General features: G+C 41.7%; 1 protein-coding gene across 1 annotated transcript; it reads right to left on the bottom strand.

Annotated features, from left to right (window-relative positions):
• Nucleotides 1–1,301: 1,301 nt before the first annotated feature.
• Nucleotides 1,302–9,466, bottom strand: LOC116841277 (transcription factor AP-1). The gene has a single exon (XM_032809018.1). It carries the CDS (start codon nucleotides 8,513–8,515, stop codon nucleotides 7,667–7,669), a length of 849 nt encoding a protein of 282 aa, XP_032664909.1. The 5' UTR covers nucleotides 8,516–9,466; the 3' UTR covers nucleotides 1,302–7,666.
• Nucleotides 9,467–15,640: the final 6,174 nt, after the last annotated feature.

The raw sequence follows: 15,640 nt of genomic DNA, 5'->3' as shown, positions 1-15,640 counted from the left end.
GGGGGGGGGGGGAATCGGAAGGTTTCCGGGCGAAATTACGAGAACAAAACCGCGACACCGAGACGACACGCGCGATGTCTGTCGATTCATTCGGGGCAGCCGGTGTATTTTCTGCGCAATAAGCCGTTCTCGATCTCACGGAGAACTTTCTTCGGTCGTTCAAGTGGCGCGGTCGCGGAGTTTCAAGCGCGAGATTCTTTCGAGCAAATCGTCCTTTGTATGCGTGCACAATCAATCTAATTGTCTCCTTTCGATCGCTGCTTCGCGGCAACTCTGACTTTACGCATCGCCCATCCTCCGGTCGATGCGCGGCGCGTAATCGCGACTTTCCTCCGATCCTCGTCTCGCGAAGCACTTTCGCTCGCGATCGCGCGCGATCCGGCGGCCGGCGGTGTAATACAAGAACGGAGGTGAAATTGCTTTGTGCTCGCCGTTATTGCATGCTTTCCTCCACGAGTCGCCTGGTCTCGCTCTGACCTTTCCGCTCGATTGTCTCTCGATTTTATTCATTATCTGAAACGATTATCTTTCGAGTCCTCGAAGATCCTGAGAAAAAGAGAGAGAGAAAGATGTACTATGAAACAGAAAGAATGAATTGTTCTACTGAAGAAGGAGAGAAAAAGAGATATCGTTATCGCCAAGAGATTCTCTGCTCGATGAGCAGATTTTCGTAGATCTTGGCTTCCCGAAATATCTTACGAGTCGAATGATATCACGGAGAATCGAACGGAAGGATATCGAACTGGATATCAGGCGCACGTGTCGCAAAGGGGTGCGGCGAGTTAATTTATTGCCGATATCGAAGCGGTATTCGCGATAACGTTTGTCAACTTGCGCGTAGTGAGAGAAGTCCGCGTTCTAAAAAGCCTGAGAGCTTCGCACGAAAATATATCGGACGAAACGTATTCGTACGAAAATATATATTCGCGCTTTCGCATGTCTCCCCCTCCGTCTCCCTCCTTCGCCCTCTTACAAACGTATAAAACACAAACGACGATTGGGTCGGGCAAAAACGAGGAAAGCCGCTTTCAATTGGGAGTTGTGAGTGTTTCTCCTTCGCCGATCTCTCAGATTGCTTGGAAATATTGGTGAGAATCGCGTTGGAATCATGTTTCTTTTTATGTTTCTTTTAATGTTTTTTCTTGTTTCCCGTAAAGTTAAACTGAATTGTAACGTAATGTATCAAATAAATAGCAAATTTGACTGATAAATACGCGATGTGAGAAACATTCAAGTAATTCGTTTTTCAACACGTTTTCAACAAACATGCAACAACTTCGCTCACAATCCTAACAGTCCAAGATCTCAAAAATTGTCGTCATTTTTATGGTATCTTCTTCTCCAAACCAGGCGAAAATAATTCCACAAGTACACGCGGCTGGAGAGATCGTCACTCCAAAAATCGTGAAGTGGGTACGGATTTTAGATCTTGAAACACTCCCGGACGTCTCCGAGAGAGAATTCTCTCCGAACAGAGATATCTCCGTTTGATTTAGATAAGAGAACATACCGTTCTCGAGTGAAACGCAATTGTGTACATTGTGAGAGGAGAAATGTGTAAGCGATGAAAGATATTCATTCGGCCAGTATACTAATAGCACATTACATACTTGTACTAATACATACATAAAATATTTCTCGAATAAGAGAATATAAATTTTTCATGAAAGCGCAATTGTTTGTTCCATTGAAATGAAAAGATTTGGGTTCAGACGAATATATACGGACGAAAAGAATACTTGAAAATTTACTTGCGGAATATAGAGTTTATTCGCAGAAAAGTAAGCTTTATTTCACGGAAATAAACTTTACGTTCCACAAAATAAATGTTCGATCTCAGTGCAGTACCCACCTAATAACAAATTAATAATAGTAATAATACCTAGCACACATAATAAATATCTTTTATTCATTAGATATTTTTCCTCTCAGTGCAGCTATGTATTTGTGTGCTGCGCGCGTGTTACGTGTGTGTTATGTGTGTATGTACGTGTGTGTGCGTGCGGTTTCGCGCACACTGGACAAGACTAGATGCACATATGACAAAATGGAGTGTCTACGCTCGTCGTGGCCGCACGATCGCGCAGAAGAGCCAACAAACAAGGAAAACGCGACCGACGGCGGCGATCGTCCTCGGCTTAAGAGCTAAAGGGAAAGAGCTTCCCGGAGGGTGTGCTAATCGCGACGACACGCACGGCGATACGCACCGCAAACGGCGAATTTTCCCTTTTTTTCTTCTTCTGCTCTATCGTTACGGATAGGAAGCCAGCGACCGACTTGGCCTTCGCGTCGCCGCCGCCTCTTGAAATTATCGTGACACACTTCGCGCGCACTTCGTCCGTCGCCTTCCGATCGCGATCCGCGAAATTCTTCTGATCGATAGCTCCCTCTTCGAGGCGCAAAGCATAATCGAAGCCGACTAATTGAACATCACCGAGGCGGGACAATTCCAGATGACCAGACGTCCCCCGGGACAGTCACGGATTTCCTCGTCTGCTATCCGGGACGCCAATTTGTCCCAGATTCGACCAGGGACTGTCTCACTGTATCCCGAGGTTTATCAGAGGACTTTTGACTTTAGGTCTCGAGACATTCTGGGAGAATTTACAAAAATTCAAACTCTTCCAATGTTACCGTTCTGAGGAACGTATGCTTTACCTTCTCATTGCAACTTTTTTCAACTTCGATGAAGCAAAAACATCGTGTACCTTGATGTTTTCTACACCAGTTAAAAGAGAACAAATAAAAATTTCGGTCGAAGGAAACAGCATTTCTCGTTTTCACGTGCAGCAAAAAACATTTTACATTCGCGTTGAAGTCGACCCGTGTACAAAATTTTTGTGTTAAATTTTTAACATGAAATAAGTTCTTAATTTAACATATATGTGTGATGTAACACACAGATTGACATTTTGTTATTTTGATTGAAAAATTTTAATGATAAGATTGAAAGAAAATCTTTAAAAATAAAACTTTGAAAAATATTCAACTGAAGTATATTTTGAGCAAACAAATTTAGTAATTAATTGAATAATTAATTAAAAATTTAGTAATTAATTGAATAATTAATTAAAAATTTAGTAATTAATTGAATAATTAATTAAAAACTAAAATCCTGCGTTTGTGCCCAAAATATACTTTAATCTAGTTAATAGAAAATGTTGAATTTCTTTGAATTGAATTGCAAAAGTAATAGACTCATTCTTTGATGTTTCCTGTACCGATTAAAGAAAAAAAAAGACTGAATTTTGACAATTTTCCTGGAAAAGGAATGAAAATACGCTGAGTAAAATTTATACTCATGTTTGTATATTTACATTCATGTTTCTGATGTTTACGGTTTCAGGATCAAGATGCTTCCAACAAAGAAAGACCTTTTCAAAAAGTTCGCAGCCCTGGTAAACACAGTAGGTTGTCTTCTTTCTGTTCTGTAAAGTTTAAGTAAGAATAACAACAGTTTTGTCTTCTATTTTTACTATGTGTAGCAGTTCGTCGTTATTGCTAAATTATTTTTCATATGTCTGTGAATAAAATATCCCTTTAATATGTATCTATATACATATACATTAATTTAATAAATGTATATATAACTCAGTTATTTTCACCCCCTCCCCCACGATCTTTCCGACACATCAATGAAGTGTCCCGGATTTGAAGCTGGGAGATCTGGTCACCTTGGACAGTCGCGACTCGCCATTCGAAAATTTCGCAAACGCGATGACAGGCGCGACTGATCGTGCGATTAAGCACCATTATTCTGGAATCGTGGCTCCATGTACGCCGATAATCGCGCGCAATCATACCCAATCGATCGACACGCGCTGTAGACATAATCGCAGGGCCGTGTCCTTTGTCGCGCGAGTGTATCAGCCGTCCTGGACGTCTAGCCGGGATCTAGGGCGAGATCCTTCAATAGCAGGTTCAACGACGGGCGATCATCTCCCGAAAAGAGACGCTACTCTATTTGTACAGCTTTAATAGCTAGTCCTTTTCAAAAGCGGGGTTTCAAACGAGGCCACCACTTCGACACGCTCGTTCAACGGCTTGTTGGCGGGACGGCGAAGAGGCACGTCGAAAAAGTATCGAGGAGACTACGATGGACGTGTCCTCTGTTTGATACTTTCACGGAGAAACAAAGTTTTGTCGAATCAACATGACAATGAACGGACCAAAGACGCTTTGGTCGAAGGAAACAGCATTTCTCGTTCCCAAAAAGCACCTTGTATTTGTATTGAAATCGACCCGCGTAAAAATTTTTGTGTTAAATTTTTAACACGAGAGAGCTTTCTAATTTAATGTGTGTCAATTTAACATGTTGACGTTGTGTCATTTTGATTAAAAAAACTTATACGGTAAAAAAAAAACATTTTATATTTGTATTGAAATTGTATAAAAACTTTTGAAAATTCTTTTAATATTTGACACGAAAAAAATTTTTATCTCAACATAATGTGAGAAATGTGTAAAATTCACCAAGAAATCTTGTGTAGTATGCAAATCAAATTTGGCTCAAAGAAATTCTGTCTCTTTCGATCAAAAAAGACGTTCGATCTGTTCGTTGTCACGTTAACCCGACCAAAATCTTTTTTCTGTGTCAAAATATGTCCGCAAGCACAGACATCGCGTGTCTTTCTCTCTTTCTCTGCGTCCGTCCCGTCGATCAATCGCGGTATGTTCGCTCGAAAGGACGCGGTGGAAAACGCAGAGACGACTTTTGATGTATGTATTGCAGTTGGCGCGAGACGTTGTCCCGTGACGAGTTAATTATGCAATTTTGTGTTTCTAATCTCAAGGATAGTGTATTTTTTGTGTTTTTTTAATGTTTAATATAATAATTTTATACAATATAATAATTGAATATTTTAATATATATTAATCCACTTTGTATCATCCACCCTCCCATCAGTTTCTCGTCCATTTCGTTCTCGACGAAACGATTTTATCACAGTAGACTTCTCTTCGTAAGTTCCGTCTTCGTGGCGGCTTCTTTTGAAAATACGTGCTTCGCGAAAGGATTGCAAGATTATTCTTCTCGCAAAAGTGCGCGCTGCTATCGGACCAAATCGAACTAGTTTCTAAAGCGAACACGCGTCACCATAACGAACCGTTCTGATACACGTTTTTCTTTTCTTTTTTTACTTTTTTTTTTTGCAACTGTAGTGTACAGCAACGCGTGTACTTCTTAGGATCAGAACTCGTCGATTCGTATGCACCGAACTAGCGGAATGAACTCTCGAGTGTCTCGATGCTCGCGAGAAATGCATTCGACGCAAGGCAAAAGTGATCTCCTGATTTGATTGATTGCGCTTATCACAAGTAGTCCGCCGCGCGCAGTTCTCATCGACGTAATCGCGCCTCAGTGTAATCCCCCGTTTGATTGTTCCGTATAAAACGCACGCTGTCGAAGCCGAGCTAATCTCGAGAGAAGGGCGATAACAAACGCGATCGCTCTGTTGTCGATACGCTATAAAAATGTATACAATACGCGCAGCGTGACGAAAATGAGCAATTTGAAGAAAAATAACTCTTGTTCTGTCACACGCGTACACACACGAGCTTTTAATCAATATGATTATCTCGGCAGAGTTCCCCAAATCGAAACACGATACGATAAACACGACCAGAATCTTCATTGTGTCAATTGCGGTTGCTATTTAATAAAAAGAAAATGCGTTTCCAAAAGCTCCGAGAGCTAACTTTGGTGTAAACGCGGTTGAGCTTTGCGCACGATAAAACGACATGAAATAGGAGTCCCCTTTAGAGTCGCTTAAAAAGTTGTGACATAGTTTAGCAACAACATACTTCAACTGTTACCGTGTCAAGATTCAACAGTGGCTCTACAGTTACGTGACGTTATCAGTGTAAAAAACGGTGTCAACACGACGATTGCAAAGAGTAAAAAGTAACAAGTAGCGATTAACAGTCAATACGGCTGCTGCGAAGTTAAATCACTTCCCTTCGAATTGATCCATTTTCGCACTGTGCGCTCGCAATGTTGTACAAGATATTCACTTTAATAAATTGCGCACAATTCGAATGTTGCAAGCACTCCTTCATTATTTCTGAAAAACCTCCGGGGGGGAGTAAAACCGCTTCAGCGCGAGAGAGCCGTTTGTGCCATTAACTTCTCTCCTCCAAATTTCGCCCGCGAATATCCGAAGCGATATCTCGGACGAAACGAGGGGGAGGGATGGCTAGTAGGATACGGTCGGCTGTGTTAACGAGAAGCATCCTTCGAAGTTGCAATTAGGTCGCGCGCAAAAGTGAACGTCTCGTCAAAATGTACTGGCAAAGTCTCGCTGCGAGACATCGCGAGCTCATACAAACAAGAAAAGAGCTGTGTGTATGTACATACACGCACATACCGGCGCTTTGTTCGCGGGACAAGTAAAAGTCGAAGCAAACCGTGGTACGTCGTCGTAAAAGAGGTTCGATGCGGAGTCCACGAATTTTGCCATTGCCAAATTGTCGTGTCGAGAATTCGCAAAAACGGTCGGCCGACGATCCGAGTCTCGGATGGTGATTCAAGGTACAAAAAAGCGGACAGTCGTGCGAAGCACGTCGTAAAAAAGAAACTACGAGTCGCCCGACGGCGATCGGAGAAACGCGAAGAGCCCCAGCAGTCTCTCCGGCAGATTCGAATCTCCCGCCGGCGCTCTTGCGTTCTCCAAAATGGCCGCCGCGGTGCTCCCCCTCTCGCGCTTCCGCGAGCGCTCGCCCTCTCCTTTTCTTCTTTCTTTCTCTGCTTCGCTCATCGAGCACGCACGCACACATACATACCCGCAGAGTCGTACTCTTTTCTTTTTTTCCTCTCACTCTCTCGCTCGCTCGCTCGCATACATATACATACGTATTCGCCGGGCGCGCTCGTGTGTGTGCGTGTGTGTGAGTGTGTGGGTGTGTGTATAAAGTTCCTCTCCATGCGCGCACGCCCGTCGCTCTCCCGACGCATCCTTTAGCACGTTACACGAAGGCACTCCTTCCTCCTTCTCCACCTCAACCATCATCATCATCATCATCATCACCTCCTTTTCCTCCTTCTCCTCCTTCACTCCCTCCTCCTTCTTCTCCTCCTCCTCCTCGTCGTCGTACTCCACCTCCTGCTCCGCCTGTTCGCCGCGCGCGGTCTCCTCCTGGTCACGTCACAAAAGAACTTACAGAGAAAGCCGCGAACGTGTTGGACGATCGGCCGGTTCCTTTCCTCCTTCCTCTCCTAGCGAAGGTTCCCTTTTCCTGCTGAGGCGTCCACGAAGTCGATGTCGAGGTTGCCCGGTGTCGCCTCGAAGACACCCGCCTTTGTCGGCCCGGGAACTTCCACGTCAGCGGCGTCCACAGACGAGGATACACTTCCTCCGGAGTCGCCGACTCCTTCCCAATCCAAAATAGAAAGGACCCGCTCCGAAGCTCGTCGAAGACGATATTCCCTGATGCAAGATAACTGGCCGTCCGTGCGTTTCCTCCTTCTTGTTCGCCGACCGCCGAAAGGAATCGAAAGCACAAAGCTGACGCGAGTCCAATGTTCCTTTTCTCGCAGAGTCACGCCTCAGCTGACGGCGATAAAGCTGGTCGGAGGAGCTGACCAAAATCGGTGACAGCATTGTCGCGCGGTCAGCTCGCCGTCGCAGGCTGTGACTGAGAGTGAGAAAGAGAGAAAAAAAAGAGAGCTTCAGAACTGCTGGTTGCTGTGATCGCTGATCATGATCGCGCAGCCAGAGTGCACGTGGTCCATGACCTGCTCCTTCAGCCGGCACACGTGCTCCTTGAGCCTGACCACGACCGCCGAGAGCTCGTTGTTCTCGCCCTTGAGCACCTTGACCTTGTCCTCAAGCCTGGAGATGCGCTCGAGCTTGCGCCGTCGGCACTTGGAGGCGGCCACGCGGTTCCTCTGGCGTTTCCTCTCAAGTTTAATCTTCTCCTGATTCTCCATGTCGATCGGCGACATTGGCGGCGAGCTCGATACGCTCGGCACCGTCTGCGGCTCGTCCTTCACATGCACCAGGCCCTGGCTCATGGTGCTGGAGTCGGTGCTGTTCTGCACGCTGCCGGGTGGCTCCAGCGTGGTGTAGGTAGCACCGTGGGTGCTGCCGGGCTCCTGCGAACTGTCAGAATGATGCAGCTCGTTGAGAGCGTCGACGAAGCCGCGGGCGTACATCTCCTGCGCCTCGGTCACGGTCTTCGGGAACAGTATCTGCGTGGTTGGGGTGGGCAGGCTAGTGACCAGGCTGTCTTGTTGCGCCATGATGAGCTTCTCGAGTTCGGGCGAGCCGAGCTTCAGCATGTTGAGGTCCGGCGAGCCTAGAATTGGTGTCATGTTGTTGAGCGCCGTCGGAAGCGCGCGGCCGTTGGCGACCATGTCCATCCGCGGCCTCTTCGCCTGCGGGCCTTGCCTCTGACAGCCGTTCAGGTCGAGCGTGAGGTTACGCTTCAGCTGGCCCACGTTGTTCTCGCGATTCACCGTCCCGTAGGCGTTCGCGTCCTCGTAGAACGTCTGCTCCATCGTCAGGCTGCGCACCATCGATGCCGCCGGGTTGATCAGCCAGTCGCCAAGTCGATGGAATATCCGGAATAGTTTTGCCTACCAGTGACCGTCGGCTCGGCTCGCCGACGCGCCTAACCGGATCTCCTCGTGACCCGCGTAATCCGCGACTCGCCTGTCCTCGACGAGGTGCGCGAGCGGCTCTCCTCGAGTTTCTCTTTACTCAACTGCGTTCCTCCGGCTCGAGAAGGCCGGACGAAGTTGCCCAGCAGACGAGGTGGAAATTCCGCACAGTGTGAACTTTAATTCTTCCGCCGCGCGCTATCGCTTCGCACGTCTCTCTCTTCTTTCTATCTTGTTCTCTTTCTCTCTCTTCCTCTATCTACTACGTCGTGCAAACACTTCGCTCCGCGCTGCGGCGATTACATAACCATGCGCGCGCGGCCGTATACGCAAAAATTCAGCCGCGAGGACTGTCTTGCTCCACGCACACGTCGCTCGTATCCTCCGTCTCCGTCTGTTTCACTGACACGTCCGTTTCGACACACACGATGTATCGCACCGACGCACAGCAGCCGACGACGACACTCCGTGAACAATACGCTAGCAGCGTGCACGCACAGCGGACCGTCGTTTGACCGCGATCGGCCCAGCGCGCAAAAGACACGTCGAGCTTGCCGAGCCGCCGAGAGAGACTCCGCGTTAAAAAACAACCCGCCGACCCCGCACGGTGCGTCGCGAGCCGTCCGCAAGTTCGCACGAGGACCACAGCTCGCTTCGACTGTCAACACAACAATGACTCACGACGTGACGGACCGCGGTGGTGTGCGCGTGTGCCGTCTCTCCCTCTGTGTGTCTCTTTCTCTCCTTCTCTCTCTCTCTCTCTTTCTCGGTACACGTAGAACGCGGACAGTACCGCGGCGTTGCGTGAGCGCAGCGTTCGACCGCACAGTTGGGTGTCCCGACAACTTGTGAATATCCAACTAAACGTACTGCCTTATATCCCGTGACTCACACCGCCCAAAAATAACTCCGTCGTCACCGGCCGGCGCGCCGATTGGCCGCCAGTGACATAACACGTCGCTCGCCATTGGCCGTCCGAGCCGCGCTACTAGGAAATGGCCGGCGCACGCGCACCGCCGGACGTCCGCGCCGGTACTGAAGATTAAGGTGCGACTCCGAGAGAGAGAGAGAAAGAGAGAAAGAAAGAGAGAGAGAGGAGGGATCTCGTCGCAAGACGAGAACTGTCATAAACGCTGGGGAACGTGGAGTATCGGCCTCCAACGACCTGCGTTGTTCACTGCGAGGAGTTCGCAGTTGCAGGCTGATACGTCGCTCCATGATGATCATCGAGGGACTGGTCGGAGATCAGTGGAAACTGTGTCTTGCGTTTGTTATTTCGCGCTCCGACGCCAATGCAGATCTGTCGGTATCTCTCTCCGTCGTACGCGCGCCTTTGCACTGGCGAACGAGTTCGTACGCACTTCACGTCCGAGTCAGTTCCCAAAAAGTTCGCCGCGAGATCATGGGAAGAAAGATACGTGAACAAGCTCTGCCAAACAAATATCGTATCTGTCAAACAAATATCGCCTTCAAACATTGCTATCCTGCGCCACAGTGTAAATTTAATTCCGTTCTGGACATCCGCGAGAAATTATAGCTCTTATGGGCCTGATACCCTTATAGAAATATCATACTAAGAATCATTGATAATTACTTATTATCCAGTATTTTTAATACTGAAAATAAGTAATTATCAATGATTCTTAGTATGATATTTCTATAAGGGTATCTCTCAGTTACTTTACTTTAGTTGTATAATAAAGAAATTCGCGTGACACGATATGTAGAATGTTGTACGTTGTTCTATCTTTAACTAAATGTTAATTAATTAATTAATTATTTAATTAAACGGGAATTATCTTTTTGATACACACAGATACACAGATGAGCGAGAAGAAAACAAATATATGTATAAAGAAATAAACATAAAATATTAAAAGGAAAAAATAGAATACACATACGATAATAACAAAAAGAAACTTATAGAAAAAAGAAGCCTAACAAAATTTAAGGAGATTGATTAAGGAATTTAATAATCTCGGTTTTCAATGTGTTTAATGACATATGATAAAAATTAACGTTATTATAAGAAATATTCGCTGATATACATAAAAGATGATGGTTTATATTTGCCGTAGAGCGTGCAATGTGCTATTATGCGCAACAGCTAAAATGAATAAACAACTGTTCAGACTGTGAAGTTTCATAGTCGCGTACACTGAGAGAAAAATATAGTTGCTTTTGGCGTCAACTATATTCTTTTGTGATTTTAACCATAAAAATAGTTAGGAAAACCATTGTTTTAGTAAGTGTTGTATCAGAAAAATGGTTCTTCTAATTTCTGGTTAAAATCACAAAAAAGTATAGTTGACGCCAAAAGTAACTATATTTTTCTCTCAATGTATATTGTTAGGAGTTTCAAAGATGGAGAAAAGTTGTCATAACTTCTGCCTCGATAAATATTTAATGTAATGACGTAATTGAGATTGTGATCGCATTCACGTATAATGTTATATCGGATCGTGTTTAATAAGTAATTTCCGATTTTTCAGGTAAATGAAACGATTGTATCTTTACGTCGTTATAATCTCGCGAAATAACCCATACAATACAACATCTAAAATCGGACATAAGTGGTCTTAAAGTCATCTTAGGGACGTCTTATATTCTGACGTCTGAGAGACATCTTTAAGACATCTTTCAGACGTCTTAAATCATAACGCATCTCTTCAAAGCACGATCTCTTTTGCAATTGCATTTCCAGTTACAAGATCGAGCTCATCTGATCAAATCGACCAGTAAACCATAAGTGAAGTGTTATATTTGTGCGCCCACGTTATTATTAGATTTATTTAGAAGCAATAAAGAAAATAAAGAGCTATTTTTTTAGTAGAATACATCGAGTATATCTTATGTCCCGATTTTAGACGTTGTGTTGTGTGGGAATGTATGCGAAAGTAGCAGAAAATCAAAACGACGCAACAGATCATTTTTCACAAATGTAGTATCAGAATATTAAATCAGAAATCAGAATATTAAAAAAGACAAAAATCAATTTTGCACGGTTGCCTTCGTCGAGAAGACACGCAAGAATGCACTTGCTATTAAAAACCTTCCAAAACTGCGCACGGGTATGCATCACATGCGCATTGATTTTTGCCAGTTATATGTATATCTGTAAAAATTTTCATATGAACGTACGTATTTGTTACCCCGCGGTTTTTCACAATTTTCATAATCGATACTTTCATCATCAGCCCTGCGACGACCGACTCGAAGTAACAATCAATTTCACAAAACGCGAACTTTTGATGCCTGAAAATTTTTGAACATTGTTATCTTCCATTACTTTCTGGTTGCATTTCCCAGAAATATCTCCTCGTTGTGTCGCGCAAGTTATTATCGCCCAAACCTTTTCCAAGAAAGTCACACTGCTGTTACGGAAGAACGTTTGGATACGTGCGTGCGCGCACGTGTGTGTATGTGCAGGCACGCGGTATGCCGACGCGTTATTATTATAGCCAGACCACCCATTAATTCGAAGGCAATATTGAAAATCGTAAAGATACAATATTATTTTATATCTGTTATCAGTATATCGTACGTGTACATTTTCTACTAAATATTTTTCTATAATTTCCGTTGTTGGTTTCCCTTCTTCACCTTTTTCTAAAGCATCTCTTCAAAGCACGATCTCTTTTGCAATTGCATTTCCAGTTACAAGATCGAGCTCATCTGATCAAATCGACCAGTAAACCATAAGTGAAGTGTTATATTTGTGCGCCCACGTTATTATTAGATTTATTTGGAAGCAATAAAGAAAATAAAGAGCTACTTTTTTAGTAGAATACATCGAGTATATCTTAACCTACAATCGACCTTAATTCAAATTTACGTAAATTACGTGCACAGTGAATCTCATTGTCTTTTTCTATTGTTAGCGATATAGCATGATCGCGCGTACATAAGGCAGCACTTGTACGACTCGGTTAACGATTACGAGATTATTTCAATTACAGGTAACTTGCGCAATTTAATGCTAAACTCACGCGATCCAACATATAAATCGCTTATTTTTCGGAACTGGACTCGCGTGTCTTTCAAAGCGTGCGAATGATAAAGTGCCGAAGGTTATTGGAAATATAATATTATGAGCTGTTTTCTTCAAGTCCACTAGAAAGAGTTACATAACTTGTTTCTTAACATTTTTTCCTGAATATTTTAATTTTTTTTGCAAAATATTGTTAAAGTTACACTCATTCTAGAGATGAGAGTTTGTATTTGCAAAATGAGAAAACATATGATGGAAAATAATGATTGAAGAAAAGATACTTTCCATAAAACTTTTGTCACATATATTGAAGACGTTTTTCAAGTGTTTTTTCTAATTTTTTATTTTTAAATATACCTTCGTAGATAATGACTAGAAAATAATTAAGAAAATATGAATTATGTAGCAAGTTTAGATTAGATAGCTAAGTAATTAGCTACGATCTATTTTAGGTAGAACCTTAGTCAAGTAAATTTTCATTTGATATGTGTGTGAAAAGAGATAAATATACAAATTTATATGCCATTAAAGTTTTTTAAGTGAGAAATAACCTTCCCATTATCTCTCTTGTTTTGATTATACGCTTAGTATGGAAAAAAAATGTTTAGATGAGAAGTATCAGTTCCTATAGAAACTACAAATAAAATAGTTATATATCAGTAGATGATAAATATAAACAGGTGTGTTTCTCTGCTTTCCCGAAAGGTCTTGGCAACGGTATTCTGTTTATCTTAAAACTACAAAGAATCTTAAAATACTTTGTAAGATAAAAAACATTGCTACTATGAGAAAAAAATATTTAAGAAATAAAAAATATTTATTCAGTGAATACTATAATAACTATTATAAATAAATATTTATTAATTACATATTTATAACTATAATAAATAAATATTTATTCAGTGAATACTATAATAACATATTTACTTATACTAATACACATATTTTTATACTGTGAGAAAAAATATTTCTCAAATAAGAAAATATACGTTTTCTTAAAACTCTTTAGCTTTTTATGAAAGAGATCTTTTATTCTGTTCAAATAAAAGAAGTTAGATTTAAGTAAATACGTTATCAGAGATAAATATTTTTCATTTCTTAGATATTTTTCTGAGTGCAGTACATTTTTGAGGAAACGATTTACGTCGCTTTATATAGAAAAAAAAACATTCTTGTTTTGAAAATATCTTTGTTTTTGACATGTAAACCGTAAAATAGCGTTAAACAAAAATAAGTTACTTGTATCAATACATTTTATACGTGATTAAAAAAATATTTAAAGTACTAAAACATTATTTAAAAAAAAATAGGTAACTTGTGCAATTTAATATTAAACTCACGCGATTCAATATATAAATTGCTTATTTTTCGGAACTGGACTCGCATATCTTTCAAAGTGTGCGAATGATAAAGTGCTGAAGGTTATTGGAAGTATACTATTATGAGTTGTTTTCTTGAAGTCCACCAGAGTTATATAACTTAAAAAAAAACTTTATAAAAAAAACTATTATTTAAAAATAATTTTCATGAATGTGAGAAGCACAAATATTGTATTGAGAATATAATGTCGGGAAAAGGTATCAAATTAATAATATTGTTGAAATTCGAGATTCTAAAATTCCTCTAACAAAATTACATATCATTGCTTATACATATATGAAAAACAATTATTGTTAATTTGAGTATATTCGTTTTGTCGTTACTAATTTCTTTTTTCTGTGTGTACATGGACTAATTTGCACATGTAAACGTAACTAAACGTAGTTATGCAAGAATGATTCAACCCACAAAATTATGCTTCCTGAGTTTTTGTTAGTTCATACGTCTTTCAACACAAAGAGATCCAAGTTTTATGGGCGCCTAAAATTAATTAGAAAACAGTTTTTTGTTTTGTATAAGTGGCACCATTTCTTACTAGTTGCGTTCTCTTGAACAATTTTACCTTTCAAATCATGTATCAGATTTTCATCTTCATTTTTTTTTAACGTACTTCGTCCTTACATAACTACGGCTATTTGTAAGATCCTCAGCGCTCGTTCAGCTCCATTTTCCGTCGTGCGTAGAGGAAACTTCAAACACGCAGAGTTAATATCCGGTAATCCGGCTAGTGCAACCAACACACTATGTTGCAATGTGATCGATGCACACGCCGTCGATATCAGGCAGCGCATGCGAATGCAGGCACAACGATCTATGGTTTACGTTGCAGCGCTATGACGCAACGATTGATCATGTCGTGAATATCCTTCCACGACGTATCGTATTACGTTTTTAGCGAAATAACTTCGGAAATTAAAGCGACGCATACGTTTACGCGATGCAATCTCATTTTCACCGGTAATTCGAAATATCTGCGAGATCCGACAGTAATTCATTCGATCGCTTCGTTCAACGCGATTGAATTGCATCGTATGAAAAACGTATCAATTTCATTACATAAAATTCTTGGGGAATTTCAGAGGGAAAATTGTTTTGCTCGAAACTGAACGAACTTTCTCGTGAAATTCCAGAATGTTTCTAATTCATTAGTAAAGTTTTCGTCTTAACTATAAGTGCCTATAAGTGACTATAAGTGAAATCGTATAACTGAGATTGTAAGACTGTAAACTAATCACAATATTAATCTTATCCACACAACACAACGTCTAAAATCTAAAGATGTCTAAAAGAATAGTCTGAAAGAAAAATTAAAATTGAAAGCATAATAAAATGTTAAATGATGTTATTTTAAAAATATTACTTCATTATGCTTAAAATATATAAGTTTGGATTAGACAGTATAAATTATCATAAATTGTCGTGCGATGTTTGCACAGATACTTAACTAAAATGATGAGTTTTAATTGCAGGCGCGATTCTGCGATAAAGATTCAATTGCGTATCAAGAAAAGAAAATCGCGGTGCTCGCGATATCGCAAAATCGCACATCCGTATTAAAGAGTTTATTTGCAGCAAGTATGAAAAAATGTAGCTCAAGATAAGTGACTCTTTTTAAACAAAGCTCTCTCTCTCTCTCTCTCTCTCTCTCTCTCTCTCTCTCTCTCTCTCTC

The sequence above is a fragment of the Odontomachus brunneus genome, unplaced genomic scaffold (genome assembly GCF_010583005.1).
Source record: "Odontomachus brunneus isolate Ranch 3 - 2012 unplaced genomic scaffold, Obru_v1 Obru_scaffold_015, whole genome shotgun sequence".
NCBI lineage: Eukaryota > Metazoa > Arthropoda > Insecta > Hymenoptera > Formicidae > Odontomachus > Odontomachus brunneus.
Note: the sequence above shows the minus strand (reverse complement) of the source record. Positions and strands in the feature narration are given on the sequence as shown.